The sequence below is a fragment of the Lepus europaeus genome, chromosome 9 (assembly GCF_033115175.1).
Source record: "Lepus europaeus isolate LE1 chromosome 9, mLepTim1.pri, whole genome shotgun sequence".
Classification (NCBI taxonomy): Eukaryota; Metazoa; Chordata; class Mammalia; order Lagomorpha; family Leporidae; genus Lepus; species Lepus europaeus.
The window spans coordinates 8,666,233-8,685,084 of NC_084835.1; the positions used below are offsets into that span (position 1 = coordinate 8,666,233).

General features: G+C 49.6%; 1 protein-coding gene across 4 annotated transcripts in view; it reads left to right on the forward strand.

Moving 5' to 3' along the window:
* ATG7 (autophagy related 7) overlaps nt 1–18,852 on the forward strand; it is a 223,500-nt gene that overhangs the window by 124,166 nt on the left and 80,482 nt on the right. For all 4 annotated transcript variants that reach the window (XM_062200455.1, XM_062200456.1, XM_062200454.1 and 1 more), the window contains one exon: nt 10,512–10,634. In XM_062200455.1, coding sequence (XP_062056439.1) covers nt 10,512–10,634 — 123 coding nt within the window. The remainder of the gene's footprint in view (nt 1–10,511; nt 10,635–18,852) is intronic.

The following is an 18,852-nucleotide window of genomic DNA, read 5'->3' on the forward strand; positions in this document are numbered from 1 at the left end:
CTCTCTGCCTCTCCCTCTTTCTGCCTCTCCTTGTCTTTCTGTGTGTAACTCTGACCTTCAAATAAATCTTTTTTTTAAATGTTACTTTCTGAGAAGTTTCTGATTCTCCTCTTTTTTATTTTTTATTTTTATTTATTTTTTTAATTTATTTTTTTATTTTTTGACAGAGTGGACAGTGAGAGGGAGAGACAGAGAGAAAGGTCTTCCTTTTGCCGTTGGTTCACCCTCCAATGGCCGCCTCGGCCGGCGCGCTGCGGCCGGCGCACCGCGTCTATCCGAAGGCAGGAGCCAGGTGCTTCTCCTGGTCTCCCATGGGGTGCAGGGCCCAAGCACTTGGGCCATCCTCCACTGCAATCCCTGGCCACAGCAGAGAGCTGGCCTGGAAGAGGGGCAACCGGGACAGAATCCGGCGCCCTGACCGGGACTAGAATCCGCGTGGAGGATTAGCCTGTTGAGCTGCGGCGCCGGCCCATTACTTATTTTTGCTTACAAAGTTCCTAGTCTTCATTTTTTCAGTTTGATGATGGTGCTGAGGTGTGGAGCTCTTTTGAGTTTATCCTAAGATGCTTGGATGCATAGGTCAATTGTTCCCACCAGCTGTGGAGTTTGTGCCATTGAAGATCTCAGCAGTTCTTTCTGTCCTTGTCTCTCTGCTCTTCCTTAGGCTGACGCTGGTCTGCTCCGTCATGTCTCACAGGCCCAGTTCATTTTTCTTCATTCTTTATTTTTTTACTTCTCTCTGTTCCGCAGACTGGATAATTTCAGCTGACTGACTTTGAAGTTTGCTGAGTCTTCACCCTGCTCAAGCCTGTCACCGAACCATTCTAGTGTATTTACACCTGTCCTGCATTCAAGGATTAAATCCTTCTTGGTCTCGGTGTATAATCCTTTTAATGTAAGAGGTGACCTTAGATGAAGAGAGCTCTAAAATTCTACCAAAAACTTGATTGAAATAATAAATGAATTCAGGAAGGATGCAGTGTCAGTATTTTATTGAGAATTTTTGAGTTACTATTTATAAGTAATAATGGTGTATAGTTTTCTTGTACTGTCTTTGTCTCTGGAAGGAGTTAAGAATGCTCCTTCCTCTTCAATTTTTCTTTAAACATAATTGGTAGAATTCACCAGTGAAGTTATTGGGTGTAGGGCTTTGCTTGTTGGGAAATTTTTGATTATTTATTCAATGTTTTTACAGGTTATAGATCTATAGAGCTTTTCTATTTCTTTGTAGTTTATTTAGTCTTGGTAGATTTTGTGTTTCTAGGAATTCGTATTTGATTTGGTTATGATGCTTTTTATAAAAGATTGATTTTATTTGAAAGGCAGAGTGAGAGAGAGCTAGAAGGCGAGCTTCTATCAGCTAGTTCACTCCCCCAAATAGCTACAGTGGCTGGTTGGGCCAAGCTGAAGCCAGGAGCTAGGAACTCCATCTGGGTCTCCTGCATGGGTAGCCAAGGCCCAAGAACTTGACCTGTTTTCTGCTGCATCTCCATGCGCGTTGGCAGGGAGCTGGATTGGAAGTGGAGCGGTCAGGACTCGACCTGGTGCCCGTTACGGGATGCTGGTGTCACAAGCGACAGCTTCACCTGCACACCACGGCAGCCCCTCTCTTTGACTTATACATACCATTTCTCGAGAGTGCAGAATGCTAGGTTGTAGATAATTTTCTCTTCACTCTTATTGCTTGTGTGGTTCCTGAGATGTTGGAAGTAATTCTTCTCTTGTTCCTGTATAGTTCAGGTGTTGTTTTTTTCCTCTGACTTGTTTCAGGCTTTTTTCTTTATATTTGATTTTCAGTAATTTGGAAATAACTTTTTTAAATCCTCATTTAACTTTTTCATTTCTTATTTATTTAGAGAGCAGGGAGGAAGGGAGGCAGGCAGAGATCTCTCATCTGCGGGTTCACTTATAATTTAGAAATTGCATGCCCAGGCCCAGTCTCCCCCCCCCCCCCCCAACCTTATCTTGCTTGGTGTTCTCGGTGTTCCTGGGATCTGATCTTCATTTGCGGAAACTGAAACCTTCAGTCCTCATTTCCAGAATGTCTTCCGTTCCTTTCTTTGCTGTTGTCTGTGTTGAACTGTGTGTGGCTATAACGTTCTGTTTTGTTTCAGTCTTGCTCTGTTTGCTTTTCTGTTCGGGTGGTTTCCAATGATGTGTCTTCAAATTCTGAGGTGGATTTGTCTTCAGATTCTGAGACGTTTTTCTTGGCCATGTCTGTTCATCAGCCCATCAAAGCTTTCACTTCTGTTACGGCGTTTTTGAGCTTATATTGCCCATCTATTTCCTGTATTAGCACCCTTAACATAATCATAATAAAATTCCCTGCCTGATTAATTCTGCCATCCTTGCGTTGTCTGGTCTTGGTACATGCCCTGTCTCTTCCAACTCTATTTTTCTCCTCTCAGTATACCTGATAAATTTTTCTTGGCTGTCCTGGGTCCAGGGTACTGCTGCAAGTAGCCTTCAGTGGTGTGGAGCTAAGGTGAGGGTGCGGAGAGAAGTGTTCTTGGGATCAGGCTTTTGGCGAGCCTGTGCCTCCAGACTGAGTCCTGCCCCCACCTTAGGACTCAGAGAGGGCTGTGGCTGGCATTTCCCTCGCCTGAGAAAAGCCCCGCAGGTTAGGTGAGGCCCTGGTTGTCTGCCTTCTGCTGTGGGCCGACCTTTGAAGAGCAGTCCTGAGATGAATTTCAGAGCAGTTCTTTTTCCTGAATTCTTCCTTTTTTTTTTTTTTTTGTTTGTTTTTTTTTTGTTGTTGTTGTTCGATTTATTTATTTGAAAGGCAGAGCATCAGAGAAAGCAAGTGAGAGATGCCTTCCATCTGCCGGTTCACTCTCCAAATGCCCATAACAGGCAGGACTGGACCAGGCCAAAGCCAGGAGCCAGGTACTCCTGGTCCCACTGATGTGGTTGTCAGGAATCCAGGTGTTTGAACCACCAGCTCTGGCCTCTCAGGCACGTCAGCAGGAAGCTGAATGAGAAGCCTGAGTAGCTGGGTCTCACCCCAGGCCCTCTGCCTGTCCCATGGGGCATCTTAACTACTAGGCTGCAAGCGACCCACCGCCAGGCTGGTTTGTCTTGTTTTTAAAGGTGGAATGTTTGTTTCTGGCTGTCCTGGTTTAAGACTAAGAAAAAGAACTGTTCATCCTTTTTGTTTCCCATGTCATAAAAATGGTTGGCTTTTATTGTCAGATCTTAGACTGTGTGAACGGCGTTTTCCACAGATTTCCTAAAACCGGACAGCCCAGCTGGAGATGGCAGGTTTGAAGTCACGAAGAGTGCAGGGTCTGCGGAAGGCCTGAGTGGAGCAGGACCGCCCCACCGTGGCGTTGTCAGCAGGGGTCGCACCCCCCTCCGTCCAGGGGGCGGCCGTCACAAAGGAAGAACACCTGGCCTGGCCAGCAGTGCAGGGGGAAGTCCCGGATCAGGCAGTGATCTGATCTTTCTACCCACAGCCGGCACTGAGTGTCTCCCTAGCAGGCTCTGGCTGTTCCCGCAGAGTACTCGGCGTCTTTGAGATGGACTGTGGCTGCCACTGAGCATCAGCTGTTACGTAACTCACTGGAGAGGCGCCGTGCGGCTCTGCAGGACGGCAGGCCATAGCTGAAACTCCTGCGATAGTATCTTTTCCCTGCCTCCAGTCCTCTGTGCTTCTTTCTGGACGGTCTTCAGCACATTTTCCCCCTGAAGGAGGTCACCTGTTGGCCAGGGGAATAACCTGCTTGTTCTGGAGCTGCAGACCAGCTACCTGCACACGCGGAGCACGCTGCAGCCCTGTGCGACTCCGGAGGCTGGGCGCGGAGCAGTGTCCAGCTGCCCGGGCACCGTGGTGGGAGCGGCCTCCTTGGCTGCCGCCCTGGCAGCTCCGGCTCCCGCTGGCGGCTCTGCAGCGTGCGCCGTTGTCCCTGGAAACCCGTCCCTCACAGCTCAGAGTGCAGCTCACCTCCTGCAAAGTCTCGGGACAGGAATCACTCCAACTTGTGTTGAAGGTTTTTGCCCATTTTTCAAGCTTGTTCCTTGGTTTGCTGTGTGGGCAACTAAACACAAAGTGGCCGTTGGCTGAGCTCAGGGGTTCACTCAGAAATAAGCGTTGACTGAACACGTGTGTTCGTCATTTCCAAAAAGATAATTGAATTTGCACACACATTTTTCCTGAGATTACACTCTGGTTTGTCAGGAATCCCGTTATTGCACATGGATTCCATTACTTATTAAACATGTTTTTACCCAGGCATTGGGTTACCCAATTAATTTCCTGCGCTAATCAGCCCAAGACTAGGGTTTTGTGCCCTCGGCCTCCAGCTCTCTGGCTGTGTCCCCGCCGGCCTGTAGGGGGCTCACTGCTGGCCGGGCAGTGCCCAGCTGCTTCTGTGTCTCACCAGCCCCGCCCTCGGGGCTCTCGGGCTCTCTCCTGTTCCTCTCATCCTGCCAGGCCCCAAGCAGAGGAGGGGCCTTCATGGCCCTTTGCCCAAAACTTGTATTTTCTGTCCTGAGCTGGGACCCTCAGGGTGTGTGTGTGTGTGTGCGCGCGCCTTCACTTTTGAAATGTGTTCGTTTCATTTCTCTGGCTTCTCAAACGCTGTGCCTGAGTAGATTCTGTGACCTCCTGATTGCTAGTGGACAGTGCTGTGGGGGGAACCCCGGGCAGATGAGGGGTGGGCCGCCGCCCTCCTCACCAGCCAGCCAGTCTTGGCTGCAACCTCAGGTAGCAAAGGCAGTTCCCACGCTTCCTGTCTCATTCTTATAAAATGTTTTTATTTCTAACCGGTGCACACGGTACTTGGGCACGTCTGTGGGCGCAGAGTGACACTGATGGCTGCATACAGTACGTGACGGTCAGATCAGGGTGGCTGGCAGATCCGTTGCTGTGGACCCTTGTGGTTTCTTTGTGCAGGGAGCAGTTCGGCATCTTCCCTCCCCGCTGCATTGGGCTAGCCCGTCAGTTGCTGTCACCCAAGGTGACCTAGAGACCTCAGCATTACTTCCATGGCAGTGCTCAGCTCCCGCACGCCCTGGCCATGGAGGGAGCAGGTGACCTGGTGCCCGCTGTGCAGACTCCAGAGCCCCACTGCCCTGCGCCTTGTGTGCAACAGCTCTGCTCATTCAGGCCTCCCACTTCCTGTCCCAGGGAGGCTGCCTGCCACCTGCCACCTCTGGGAGGCTCCCGCGTCTCCCGCCTCTCCTGATTTCCTTCTGCAGCACGGAGAAAACACCCCGCAAGATGAAGATTTTCCTGCTATTTAAATACGAGTAAAGCCAGCGCATGGCTCTAAAAATTCCCTTATGCAAAATGCTCGGGACCAGACACGTTTTGAGCTTTCAGGTTCTTTTGGGCTTGAAGTATTTGCATAGACGCTTATATAATGAGAGATCTTGGGGACAGATAAATACCTAAGCACAAAATTCCTTTGCTTCCCGTACACTTTATCCATGTACCCTGAAGGTAGTGTGCTTGTGTTTTAAGCACAACCTATTACAAGGTCAAGTGTGGAATTTTCCACGTGAAACATGGCATTGGTGTTCAGAAAGCTATGAGTTTTGGAACATTTTGAAATTTGTGTTCCCAGGTGAGAATGCTTAACCTATAGAACAGCATATACAGAGGTGACAATGTAACACCAGCCTGTGTGTATTTGTTTGTGTGTGTGTGTGCATGTGTGTGGGTATGTTCTTCCTGAGCTGATGATATGGGTTTTAGCAAGCATATATCTGTGTTCATGTCCCCTCTTCTCTCCTTCTCCTCTTCTCCCCCCCCACCCACTGTTTTTTTTTTTTTTTTTTTAAACACAAGTGTTGTACATGTAGTCTGGATATTGCTTCTTAAATGTATTGCTATTTTGGAAGTCACCTTGTGCCTCGTTGTTTTAATAGATGGAGCTTAAGCCACTGATGGTAAACACATTGTAACATGACAAGGCTCTGGTAAAGGGTAGCTGTTTCCAGTCCTTGGTACTCAAAGCCATGTTTATGTGAGCACCCTCATAACATCCAACTCTGTGCTTACGCACAGTGGGGTCTCTGTGAAGGGTGTTAGAAGTAGAAGCACTGGCCTGAAGGGTTTGTGTACTTTGTTTTCTGAAAGAGATTGAAATTTTTACAAATTTATTTCTTTGAAGGAAGAGAGAGAGCCAGTGAACGAGCTTCCATCTGCTGGTTGACTCCCAAATGCCTGCAGCAGCCAGGGCTGGGCCAGGCCAGAGCCAGGAGCCTTGAACTCCATCCAGGCCTCCTACGAGGCTGGTAGGGACCCAAGTCCTTGAGCCATGTGTGCTGTCTCCCAGGGTGTGCACCATCGGGAATTTGAAATCAAACAGAATTGGGACTTGAACCCAAGCACTGCAATATGGAATGTGGGCTTCCCAACTAGCACCCCAAACCATGTATCAGACTCCCACCCCTTAAAAAACTGCTTTTTCTGTTCCTAATGTTAATGCTTCTCCAATCTTTGTATTCATGTGTCATTGATTTTAGATTTGTCTTCAGTTCCTGCTATCTTTTTACTATACTTGATCTTAGCCAAAAGGCCAAGAAGCGATTCTGCGATCTTTTTAAAATACTCCTCTCTTTTTCCATGTCTTCGTTCTGGGAGAATTTCATTGTTTACATTCTACAGTTCACGGTTCCTGTGATCACTGGATTCCTCAATGTGCTGATCACTTTCTGTTGCTTTTAAGAACTCGTTATTGTTTTCATATTGTTCTCTTGTCAAGACTGTAGACCTTCTATATTTTGGTCTTTTTATTAAAAGATAACATGTATGCAGAATGTGCACAAGTTTTAATCATTCTATTTGATGACTTCTGAAAAAGTATTATGTGACCAAGACTGTGACAAAGAAGCAGGCAACCCTGGAATGTTCTTGGTCACTTTCCAGTTGCAGTCTGTCCGGGGGTAGCCACAAGAGTTAACAGCATATTTTCGCTTGGCCTTTATTTTTCTTTCTAATGTTCATTTGAAGTACAGAAAGAGAGATGATCTCCCATCCATTGGTTCACTCCCCAGATGCCTGCAACAGCTGGGACTGAACCAGACTGAAGCCAGAGCCAGGAGCTCTATCCATGTCCCCCAAGTGAGTGGCAGGGATGCAAGTATTTGAGCCATTACTTATCACCTCCCAGTGTACGCATAGGCAGGAAGCTAGAATTGGACTTGAACCAGGCTCCCTGGCACAGGTGCAGGCATCCCGAGTGGCACGCTCATCACTACGCCAAATGCCTGCCCCTGTAGCATGTTTGAAAACTTCACAGCATAGAAGTCCCTAGTACATTCTCCTTCTCCCTCCTGTGTGCACCGTTATGTTTGATGGACATGGCTGTGGTTCGTTCACCAGCTGTTCCACTTCGTGCATGGGCCTTGGTTCCTGCATTCATTCATTCTGCTGGTGGATATGGGAGCATGTTCCTGTTGGGGGTGTCATGGATGGTATTACTGTGGTCGCTTGTGCTGGTGGATACGGGAGTGTGTTCCTGTTGAGGGTATCGTGGATGGTATTACTGTGGTCGTTTCTGCTGGTGGATACAGAAGTGTGTTGCTATTGGGTATGTCATGGACGGTGTTACTGTGGCTGCTTCTGCTGGTGGACATGGGAGCGTGTTCCTGTTCTGGGTGTCATGGACGGTGTTACTGTGGCTGCTTCTGCTGGTGGATACGGGAGTGTGTTCCTGTTGGGGGTGTCATGGATGGTATTACTGTGGTCGTTTCTGCTGGTGGATACAGAAGTGTGTTGCTATTGGGTATGTCATGGATGGTGTTATTGTGGCTGCTTCTGCTGGTGGATACGGGAGTGTGTTCCTGTTCTGGGTGTCATGGACGGTGTTACTGTGGCTGCTTCTGCTGGTGGACATGGGAGCGTGTTCCTGTTGGGGGTATCGTGGACGGTGTTACTGTGGTCGCTTCTGCTGGTGGACATGGGAGCGTGTTCCTGTTGGGGGTATCGTGGACGGTGTTACTGTGGTCGCTTCTGCTGGTGGATACAGAAGTGTGTTGCTATTGGGTATGTCATGGACGGTGTTATTGTGGCTGCTTCTGCTGGTGGATACGGGAGCGTGTTCCTGTTGGGGGTGTCATGGATGGTATTACTGTGGTCGTTTCTGCTGGTGGATACAGAAGTGTGTTGCTATTGGGTATGTCATGGACGGTGTTACTGTGGCTGCTTCTGCTGGTGGATATGGGAGTGTGTTCCTGTTCTGGGTGTCATGGATGGTGTTATTGTGGCTGCTTCTGCTGGTGGCTACGGGAGTGTGTTCCTGTTCTGGGTGTCATGGACAGTGTTACTGTGGCTGCTTCTGCTGGTGGATACGGGAGTGTGTTCCTGTTGGGGGTGTCATGGATGGTATTACTATGGTCGCTTGTGCTGGTGGATACGGGAGTGTGTTCCTGTTCTGGGTGTCATGGACGGTGTTACTGTGGTCGCTTGTGCTGGTGGATACGGGAGTGTGTTCCTGTTGGGGGTATCATGGATGGTATTACTGTGGTCATTTCTGCTGGTGGATACAGAAGTGTGTTGCTATTGGGTATGTCATGGATGGTGTTATTGTGGCTGCTTCTGCTGGTGGATACGGGAGTGTGTTCCTGTTCTGGGTGTCATGGTCGGTGTTACTGTGGTCGCTTGTGCTGGTGGATACGGGAGTGTGTTCCTGTTGGGGGTGTCATGGATGGTATTACTGTGGTCGCTTGTGCTGGTGGATACGGGAGTGTGTTCCTGTTCTGGGTGTCATGGACGGTGTTACTGTGGTCGCTTGTGCTGGTGGATACGGGAGTGTGTTCCTGTTCTGGGTGTCATGGACGGTGTTACTGTGGTCGCTTGTGCTGGTGGATAGGGGAGTGTGTTCCTGTTGGGGGTGTCATGGATGGTATTACTGTGGTCGCTTGTGCTGGTGGATACGGGAGTGTGTTCCTGTTGGGGGTGTCATGGATGGTATTACTATGGTCATTTCTGCTGGTGAATACAGAAGTGTGTTGCTATTGGGTATGTCATGGATGGTGTTATTGTGGCTGCTTCTGCTGGTGGATACGGGAGTGTGTTCCTGTTCTGGGTGTCATGGATGGTATTACTGTGGTCGCTTGTGCTGGTGGCTACGGGAGTGTGTTCCTGTTGGGGGTGTCATGGATGGTATTACTGTGGTCATTTCTGCTGGTGGATACAGAAGTGTGTTGCTATTGGGTATGTCATGGACGGTGTTATTGTGGCTGCTTCTGCTGGTGGATACGGGAGTGTGTTCCTGTTGGGGGTGTCATGGATGGTATTACTGTGGTCGCTTGTGCTGGTGGATACGGGAGTGTGTTCCTGTTGGGGGTGTCATGGATGGTATTACTGTGGTCGCTTCTGTTTGTGTCCTCCATTGCCCACAGGAAGGGGCTGTGAAAAGCTGTGCATTATGAGAAAACCATGAGCAGATTTCAGTTTTTGTACCCTGTTTTCCCATGAGCTGTTTGAAGTAGGCTTGTGGTACACGTTTATGCTGAGTGTGTGTTTCTGGCAGGAGCGTTGCTGGTCACAGGGCAGGGAGCGTGTAAACTCCTAAAGCAGCTGCCTCCTTGTGCACGGCCCTGGAGTCCTGGCTGTGCTGCATCCTGGTCAGCACCCATGTCGTCTCTTTGACTTCACGTGTGTCAGGGGCTGAGTCATGTTTCAGCACAGCTTCGGTTTTCTCTTCCTGCTCATGTGTCACCTGGACCGTGTTCCCATTGGTGCATCCGTCTGTTGGATATCCTCCTTGGTGAAGTGTCTTCTGAAAGTTCTTCTCCCATTTTTTACTTAATTTTTGAAACATTGTTGTGAAGATTTATTTATTTACTTGAAAGTCAGAGTTACAGAGAAACAGAGAGAGAAGTCTTCCATCCACTGGTTCACTCAACAAATGGCTGCAGCAGCCGGAGCTGCTCTGATCAGGAGCCAGGAGCTTCTTCCAAGTCTCCCATGTGGGTGCAGGGGCCCAAGCACTTGGGCCATCTTCTATGGCTTTCTCAGGCCATAGCAGAGAGCTGGATCGGAAGTGGAGCAGCTGGGATACAAACTGACTCCCATATGGGATGCCAGAGCTGCAGGCAGAGGCTTAACCTGCTACATGCAGCGCTGGCCCCCGATTTTTTTTTGTTGTTGTTGTTATTTTTTAAAAAACCTTTGGGCAGCTCGCATTTCACTTCTGTGAACAGAACTCCTTTTGTCCTCCCCCTTCCCGCTGTCTTTTTAAGGTTTTTCTTGGCTCCTTCCTCGGTTGTTACTTATTTTCTAAGAAGTGAGCTTCAGAAGCCGCAAGCCCAGTGCTCCAGAATCTGGTGACCCTGCACGCAGCATGTCCCTTGAGGAAACACATCCCTTGATCTGGCCCTTGATAGTCTGTCCTCCTCAGAAACGAACAGCGAACGCTGTCCTCCGGGTTGTGTTGCCACGCCGTATTCAATTCTCATAGTCAGGCCATCTTTGACAAGTGCTTATTTGAAACGAAAAGCTTTTTAATGTGCGTTTAAAATCTCCAGCTCCTTTCTAAAACAGTGTCCACGTTTTGCAGGTTCTGGATCAGTACGAGCAGGAAGGATTCGGTTTCCTAGCGAAGGTGTTTAATTCGTCACATTCCTTCCTGGAAGACCTGACCGGTCTGACCCTGCTGCACCAGGAGACCCAGGCGGCCGAGGTAAGGACGGGGCGGGCTTTCTGTCCTGAGGACCGATGTGTCCGACGTCTGTCTGATATTCAGCTTCGTGGAAAGGGAAGGAACCAACCGGTTTTTTTTCCTTAGAGAAGCTATTAGTGACTTCGCCTGCTCCTTATCAGAGAAGAAAGCACCTGGAGGCCTTGCTGGGTGCTCTTGTGTGCAGGTTGCGTTCAGCAGGTGCTGAGGGCACAGAATCTCTCGGAAGGGCGTGCAGGGTGTTGGTTTCCAGGCCACTCTGGTCCCCACAGCAGACCTGCGTGTGCCTGGGCTCTGGTGTCCACATGGCACAGTGCAGGTCAGCGCGCACACTGGACTCGGCCGTGGCATTCACAAAGAGCGTGCCCGGCCTGCATCGCAGTCGCTTGTGTCTGCTCGGGTTCTGAACCCCACTGCGAGCCAAGAGCCACGCTGTGTGCTGTGTTTCTCGGCTGGAATATCTTGGAGATCTTCATTTCCTGCACTTATTTTTAAGGACTGAGCTGTTAAAAAATGGGTTATCATTTGGCCTTGCCACATGTTCGCTATGCTTAGGAAAAGGAGTGCCATGAGGAGTGGTCGAGCCACAAGGCGGCGTCTCCCCGTGGGGTGTCTGGGAGGAACGTGGACCGGCATGGTGTTTCTGCCGGCCACGTGAGGGAAGCCTGGACTCGCGTGTGCTGCAGGAGCGATGCAGTTGCATTATAAAGTCCCTCCAGGCTGTCCTGCTCATGGCCCTGTGTCGCCAGTGAGTAGATGGCCAGGCTCAGTGCCAGACCAGCCCCTGGTGAAGCACTCGCTCCTGGGAGGTGAGGGATGCACCAAGTTCAGGGAAGCCCCATGGAAATGCCAGGGCCAGACTTGATGGAGCTTCGAGTGATTTGGGGTGAGATTTTCAGGCATGCTGTGGGGGCTGGGAAGTGTCTCTCTAGTGCCGGGCTTAGAAGGGAAGCCAGTTCTTCTGTGATCCATTTGAGGTCCTGCGGGCATTAAGCAGGTGGTGTTTTGCACTTGGGGCCAATGGTCGGAGCCAGGGGTGTCACTCACCTTCAGAGCCGGGAGATGAGTGGCTTCCATGCAGGACATGGACATTCCCCCCAGAACTGTGGGGGGTCCCACACAGCATGCAGATCTCGGCCCTGATTGTGGCCACTGTGTAGTCCTTTGTGCCGTGCTGTTCTGCCTGATGCTGCGAGCGACGCGGCTGCAGGACGGGGTAGGTAATGGGCAGACTGTTTCCGCCTGGTGCACTTTGCACCCTGGATGAGGAACACTGCCAGCCTTTTTGGAGACTCGGGAGACGGAGGAAGTTTAAGAGAGCAACAGGGACTGATGGTGAGGCAGGAGAGAGCGTGGCTGCATCGGCAACCCAGAGTTTTCTTCCACGGAACGAGATTGCCAGTTGTGGAATCCTGAGGCACACGTCACATCTTAGATCACAAGTGGTCAGCTGGCTGGCCTTTGAGTCAGAAAAACCGTGCGGGTGTGCGTCCTTGGCCTGCCCTAGGTGTTAAATTTTGAGGGAAGCCAAATTTGGAAATTACAAGTTTTACGTACAAGTCTGAATTTTCCCATTTCCAGCTTCTTTGGAAATCAAATCTGGCAGGCTGAGGCCTGCATTCCCTGATAGCGGTAATCAGCTGGAGCCAAGGCACATATTTTGAAGATAAATAGTACAGAATTTACAGGTATGAAAATACTCTGTGAATAGACGCTCTTCATCATACACCGCCCCTTAGGCCGCAGCTGCCTTCCTGGAGACAGACTTGGGGGCCAGCTTGTTGCCCAGGGATAGCCCTCAGGGGACATTGTCCACACAGCTGCTGACCCACGCAGGTACCTGAGGTCTGTAACACCAGTCTTAGAAAAAGGAGAGTTATTTTTAAATAAATAAAAAAAAGCTCTAAATAGAACTTTGTTGGAAGAGAGGGCTTTGGTGCTCATTGGAGAACCCTGTAACAAAATTCATTGTAACAAAAATGATTTTACGCAACTGTGAACATGTGAGTCTTATAAGATTTATATATATATATATATATGTCTATATAAATCTACCCTTGCATGTGGGGAGGTAGCATCTGGATTTACATATTTGATTCCCAGTGCATTTATAGATTTTTGATAATAATACAAAACTCTGCCTTCCCTGTAGAAAGGTCCAACTTACTTATTTTAGCAATGCACTCAAGATCTGGATTCTCAATTTTGGGATGTTTTCTGTTGCCAGTGGTTGAATTGTAGAAGATTCAACTAGATAAGTATATGTGTCGGCAGCCTTGGATTCCTTGTTGATGAAATAAGTCATGTTTTTACAGACTGTCTTTGGACAGTCTGCTTCCAGCCCTGTGCTAGTGTGTACATGCAGAAGTTAATGAGACGCTGGCCCTCTGCACGAGAGGCAGAGACGGAAGCCCTGAGCTCGCATCCCGGAAGTGCTCCTGGGAGTTTTACACGAGGTGCTCTGGAGAGCGCTGTTCCTGCCTGCGGGCAGGCGTGGCACAGAGACCACACAGGCAGGGAATTCTAGGCAGTTTGAAAGGGGAATAGGGTGTTTCTTAAAGTTGAGGTTGGGGTTTTGACAGGGAAGTGGGGTGTGGGCGTCGTGGCAGACTCAAGGTCGCTGAGGCCCCAGCGTCTGCAGTGTGTCACTCGGAATCCTGAGCACGCAGCGTGTCGGGGCGGGGTTTCCTGAAGTCTAGGTAGTGCTCTTTAGTAACAGCTCTACTGAGTTAGGGTTCACAACCCCCACAACTCTGCCTTGTAATGCAGTGTCCAGTTGTTTTCTGCTGCATCACAGAGCTCCCTGCCGTTCCCTCTGTAAGTCCAGAACATATTTGTGAGCCGCAGGAGCAAAGTGCCCGTTCCCCTCTGCTTCCCGCCCAGGGCAGGCACTAGTCGAACTCTGTCCCCTTGGGTTTGCCCACTGTGAACACGTCACACAGGTGGGACAGAACAGGGTCGGCCTTTCGTGCCTGGCGCCTGGTCCTCAGCTCATCTCTTGTAGCAGGGTAACTCTTTCTGATGTAAAGGAGAAAAAAACGTGTTTTGAGGTGATTCGTGTTCCCTGTATCCTGAAGCTCCCTGGTCTGCCAGCCCCAGTATCTGTTGCAAGGACAGAGCCCTCCCTCACCCGAGGCATGGAAGATGAACGCAGACCCTGGGTAGGGCATGGCTGGCTGGGCCCGCCGGGATGAGTTTATTTTAGGTAGCGGAGTAAGTGGGTGGACACAGCTGGGTGGTCCTGGAGGTGGAACTGGAGGTGGAATGGGGAGGCAGGAAGCAGGATGACCAGCTGAGTGGGCCGGGTAGGGAGCCCTGGCTTCCTCCACTTCGCACAGTGTGGAAGCAAGGAGAGGCTGTAGGGCTAGCCCACAACTAAAAAAAAAAAAAAAAAAAAAAAAAGAAAGAAATGAAAAATGCATGTGGTAGATGAATTTTGTCTTATCAGTTAGTTAAAAATACCACCTAAATACTTTTTGCCTTTGCTGTTACAGGATGTTTTAAAAGGTTCGTGGAAAGTGAATCTGAAAGATATGGGTTTTTGGTGCAGTGACTTTTGGTGTCCCTGTGTCATTTTTGTAGCATAAATATTTCCCATGAACTCTGTGAAGACCCCCTCCAGTATCCAAAATAAAGTTTTTTCAGTTCCATTTTCCACAGAGTTTTTGAGGTACCCATCAGTATTTCATAAAGTGCCTTGGCCAGACATGTGTATTCTTTTTTTTAAAGAGATTTACTTATTTATTTGAAAGTCAGAATTGAACAGAGAGAGAAGGAAAGATGGAGAGAGAGGTCTTCGATCTGCTGGTTCACTCCCTAATTGGCCACAACGGCCAAAGCTGTGCCGATCCGAAACCAGGAGCCAGGAGCCTCCTCCAGGTCTCCCACATGGGTGCAGAGGGTCCTTGGGCCATCTTCTACTGCTTTCCCAGGCCACAGCAGAGACCTGGATCAGAAGTGGAGCAGCCAGGACTTGAACCCATGCATGTGTAGGATGTTGGCACTGCAGGCCGCGGCTTTACCCACTACACCACAGTGTCGGCCCCCAGACACTCATATTCTTTGTGACCCAGCTGGGTCCAGATCACAGGTAGACACTGCCCTGTGAAGGAAGGATCTCACACTGGCTCATACCCTTTTAAAGCATTACCAGGTGATTCAGGGGGTAAGGCGTTCAGTTCTGACGCTGGCTAGGAAGGCCCCCGCTGCTGAGAATGGGTTTGGACTGTTTGGAGATAAATCCCAACTCCCTGTTCCTCCCAGAACTCAGGGTCCCAGGCAATAGCCTGGACATTGATGAGCCACAGAGTGTCCAAGTTGGGGTACTCTTGAGGTGCTGCTCACCAGGTGCTTTTTGAATTGCTACATTTGTTGATGACTCAGTCTAAAGCAGACATGTGGGTGCCTTAGCCCTGGCTGATAGGATTTGCTGTGACTCAGCTTCTTAGGGTTATTTCTCATCCACTGGGGACTAAGAATCTGTTCATGTGCATCTGTTGTCCCAACGTTGGATTCAACATCACGCTTTAAGAAATGCTGCAGTATTTTCAAACTCAATCCACCTAGAAAGAAAGAAACGGATTCATGAGAGGATTAATAAAACAGGCTGTATGATTATATCCTTGAGAAATTCTAGCTCCCAAATCCCATAACCCCACCTCAATGAAAGACTTCTCTCTCTCTCTCTCTTTTTTTTTTTTTTTTTAAGATTTTATTTATTTGAGAGGTAGAATTACAGAGATAGAGCGACAACACAGAGAAAGGCCTTCCATCTACTGGTTCACTCCCCAAATGCCCTCATTGGCTGGAGCTGGAGCTTCTTCTAAGTCTCCACGTGGGTGCAGGAGCCGAAGCGTTTGGGCCTTCCCCTAACGCTTTCCCAGGTCATATCAGGGAGCTGGATCGGCCCCCGGACATGAACCTGTGCCCATGTGGGATGCCAGCGCCTCAGGAGGAAGCTAGCCTAGTGCACCCCAGCCCCGGCCCCTTGGTTCTCATTTTCAAGGGTCTGCGAGTTCGTGGATTCCAGGAGTGCTTTCAGACTGTGTCATCTGTGCCTGATGCTCTCTTGTGCAGCGATGGCTTCAGGGTCGCAGTTACAACACTCTGTTAGTAACATTTACATTTTTTTCTCAAGCTTTTGCTCAACAGAACTTCCTTTCTGCAGATTTTGAGGTTAATGCGTGACTGTTTAGGAAAAAAAGTTTAGCATCCATGATGACACAGCCTGTGAAATCACAAACAGGCTGGCAGAGGGAGCCAGGCTGAGCTGATGGGTTGGTTCTGAACTAAAATTCAGATTCTGACTCATCCACTGCGGAGTTCAGAATTCCAGAAAATAACATGCCCGTTTCTCCCGCAGCAGGAGAGTCCTATGAAGGCGCTAGTCATGTGATGTGACTCGCTTGGCATGGCAGTTCACCATTCTGTAAAGTAAATAACACAATTAGCAAGTGTTCCTGCCAGGCCTTTTGCACTTACTCTGAGTTTTTGGCCTGCCTGCCTCACAGCTGGTTTTGATTTGGTTCCTGTGGAATAGTTTTTGTTTTGTTTTCTATTCAACAACAGTCAGATATTTATGTACAGCTTCATCAAGAGCCTCCGATGACAAATGCGCCTTTGGAGGCCAGTAGGAGCTGTGGGACACCCCTGTGTCAGCACTCAGACCTGTTCCAGTGGAGGAAAGCGCCTGGGGCCTGACCTCGCCTGCGCGGGCCTCCAGCCCTCTCTGCCCAGAGCCTCTGCGAGCTCCCTTCCGACCTGCACTGGCCCCTCTGCACAGTGCCCTGCCTTGGCTTTTCCCGACACGGCTTTGGCCCTGCCTCCCGAGTGAGGGAGGAAAGGCAGGAACAGCAGGCAGAAAGCCCTGCAGTTCGCAGGCTGCAGACCAGGGCCTGGTTTTGGAAATAGCGCTTGGCAGTGTCTCATTCGTTACTCACTTTATAAAATGTGCCTCTCCTGTTGGCTCCCAGAGTCACCTCCTTGGGTTTGAGATGTTCGGGTAGGCTGGTGACGGGGAAGGATTCAGCTGCATAAGGGGTGGTGGGGTCTGGGCCGAGCCCCCTTTCCGTCCCCTCCAGAGGAGTCGTCTGGGATGCTGTAATCTACGTGGAGGCCCAGGGCAGAGAGCGGAGATGAGAACGCAAATGCCAGGAGAGACTTAAAGACAGCTGGTGTTAAGAAAGAAATAGAACATGGGAACAGAGTGCTGCTTCCATCTTGGTCCTGGTTCTGCTGGCGTTCTCATGAGCAGTCTTGGATGGATAATCTCAGCATTTTGTGCGTCAGTTTCCCCACTTAAAATGGGGGTGTCGGACCATATGTATAGTCCTTTTTAGTTCTACTAACGCAGTGGGTTTGATTCAAATATAGTCCGTAAAGAGAAGAAGGGAATAGGTGGCCAGCTTTTGCGTCCAAATGTTTATTTTACATAGAGGCAGGCATTTGGCACAGTGGGGGAGCCGACACTTGAGTGCCTGGGTTCCAGTACTAGCTCTACTGTTCATCCCAGCCTGATGCTAATGCATGCCCTGGGAGGCAGCGTGTGATGGCTAAGTACTTAGATAGCCACCACCCATATGGGAGTCCCATTCTGAGCTGCTGGCTGCTGGCTCTGGCCTGGCCCAGCCATAGCTCTTGTGAGAATTTTTGGGGGGTGGGGGTGGGGGTGGGGGTGGGGGTGAACCAATAGATGGGAGAGCTCTTTCCCTCTGCCATTCATGTAAATAAAATTAATAAATAAACGGTCAAATGCCTAAGTGTTTTTAAATGTTTAAAAATCTATTAAAGTTATTACCTTTTACACATTCTATAAATACTCTCTGGTATTTATTTTATCTGGCTGCCATTACTAGAAACATTTTTGGACACATTCTTTTGAGATCTGGACCTAACTTTGAGCCTTCAGAGAACATTTTTCATACTTTGTCCATAGAAATACACAACGCTGCAGTCCAGCCCAGTGACTTAACATTGCTCTCCAGGCTTAGCCTCAGGACTGCGGCTTCTTCATCAACACAGGTCCCCCTGGCCACAGTTGAGTGGACACATAAAACACGCTGTTACTACCTGTCAGTACAGCTTCCAAGCGGGAGCCTCCGAGCCCCCTGACTTCAAGTAAGATCAGCATCCTTGGAGTGCTCATTCACTGGAACCCTCATTCAGAATTCAACTTTGGAAAACATTTTGGTGGTTCATCATTCAGGTAAAGATACAAGTACTGTATTGGCCTAGAGCATGCACTCAGAGATATTAAGCCAGGAGAAGTGACGACATTGTCCTTCACTCGTATGTTCATGATAGGTTATTTGTGTAGTCACACCAGTCAAGAGGTGGAGACAACCCAGATGTCCGTCAGCTGATGGATGGGTGAACACAGTGCGGCTAGTGTGTTGCAACAGTAGCCAAATTACTGGGCAGAGGAAAGGCAGGAGCCTGGATGCATTACATTGGAGGTTGTCTAACGCTGGAGGGTTTCCTCTTTGTGAGATGTGCAGAATGGTAGAATCCACCCAAGGCGAGGCAGATGAGGGGCTGCCTAGGTGTGGGGTGGGGGCTTGGTAAACGTTGCCTGGGGTTTAGTGGTGTCTTTGCGGTGATGAAATGTTCTCGTCTTGAAGGTGGTGGTGGTTGCACAGTCGTAAAACCCTTCAGCAGGACGCTCTAAATGGACGAGCTGGGTGGGGTGCAGACTGCATGTCAGTGGAGAGGTCTCAGAGGCCAGCGAGCCACGGCCGCCGTGCACATGGTTGGGGCAGTGGGCCTTTCGTCTCCCTTGTTCTCGCTCTGGCTCTTTGTGTGCGGTGCTGGTTGTCTGCGCTGGGCTGCCATGGGATGGCTCCCTGTCGGGGGAAACAGATTTTTGCTTACGGCAGTGACCACTTACGTTTGTGCTGTCTTTTCAAAGTGTGAGTCCTTGCTCCCCTCATAGAAGCCTTTCTTGGACTGTGGGTCTCCAGTGAGCGCTGCGGGCAGACGCCTCCTTGCGCGCCTACTGGCTGAAGAACACTCGGTCTGCATGAGAGCTGGCGAACAGGAGGGAGCTGAGCTGCTTCTGTCTGGCCGTGTAAGTGAGGGTCTGGATGGCCTAAATCCCAGCCTAGGTGTGATTTACACATTTCCCCTTGAAGTCTGGTTTTCCCTTTTTGCCTAAGACATTTTAGTTTGAAAATTCTTAAATATAGAAAAGCTGAACACAGAGTTCCTCCTGGGTCCAGCAGTT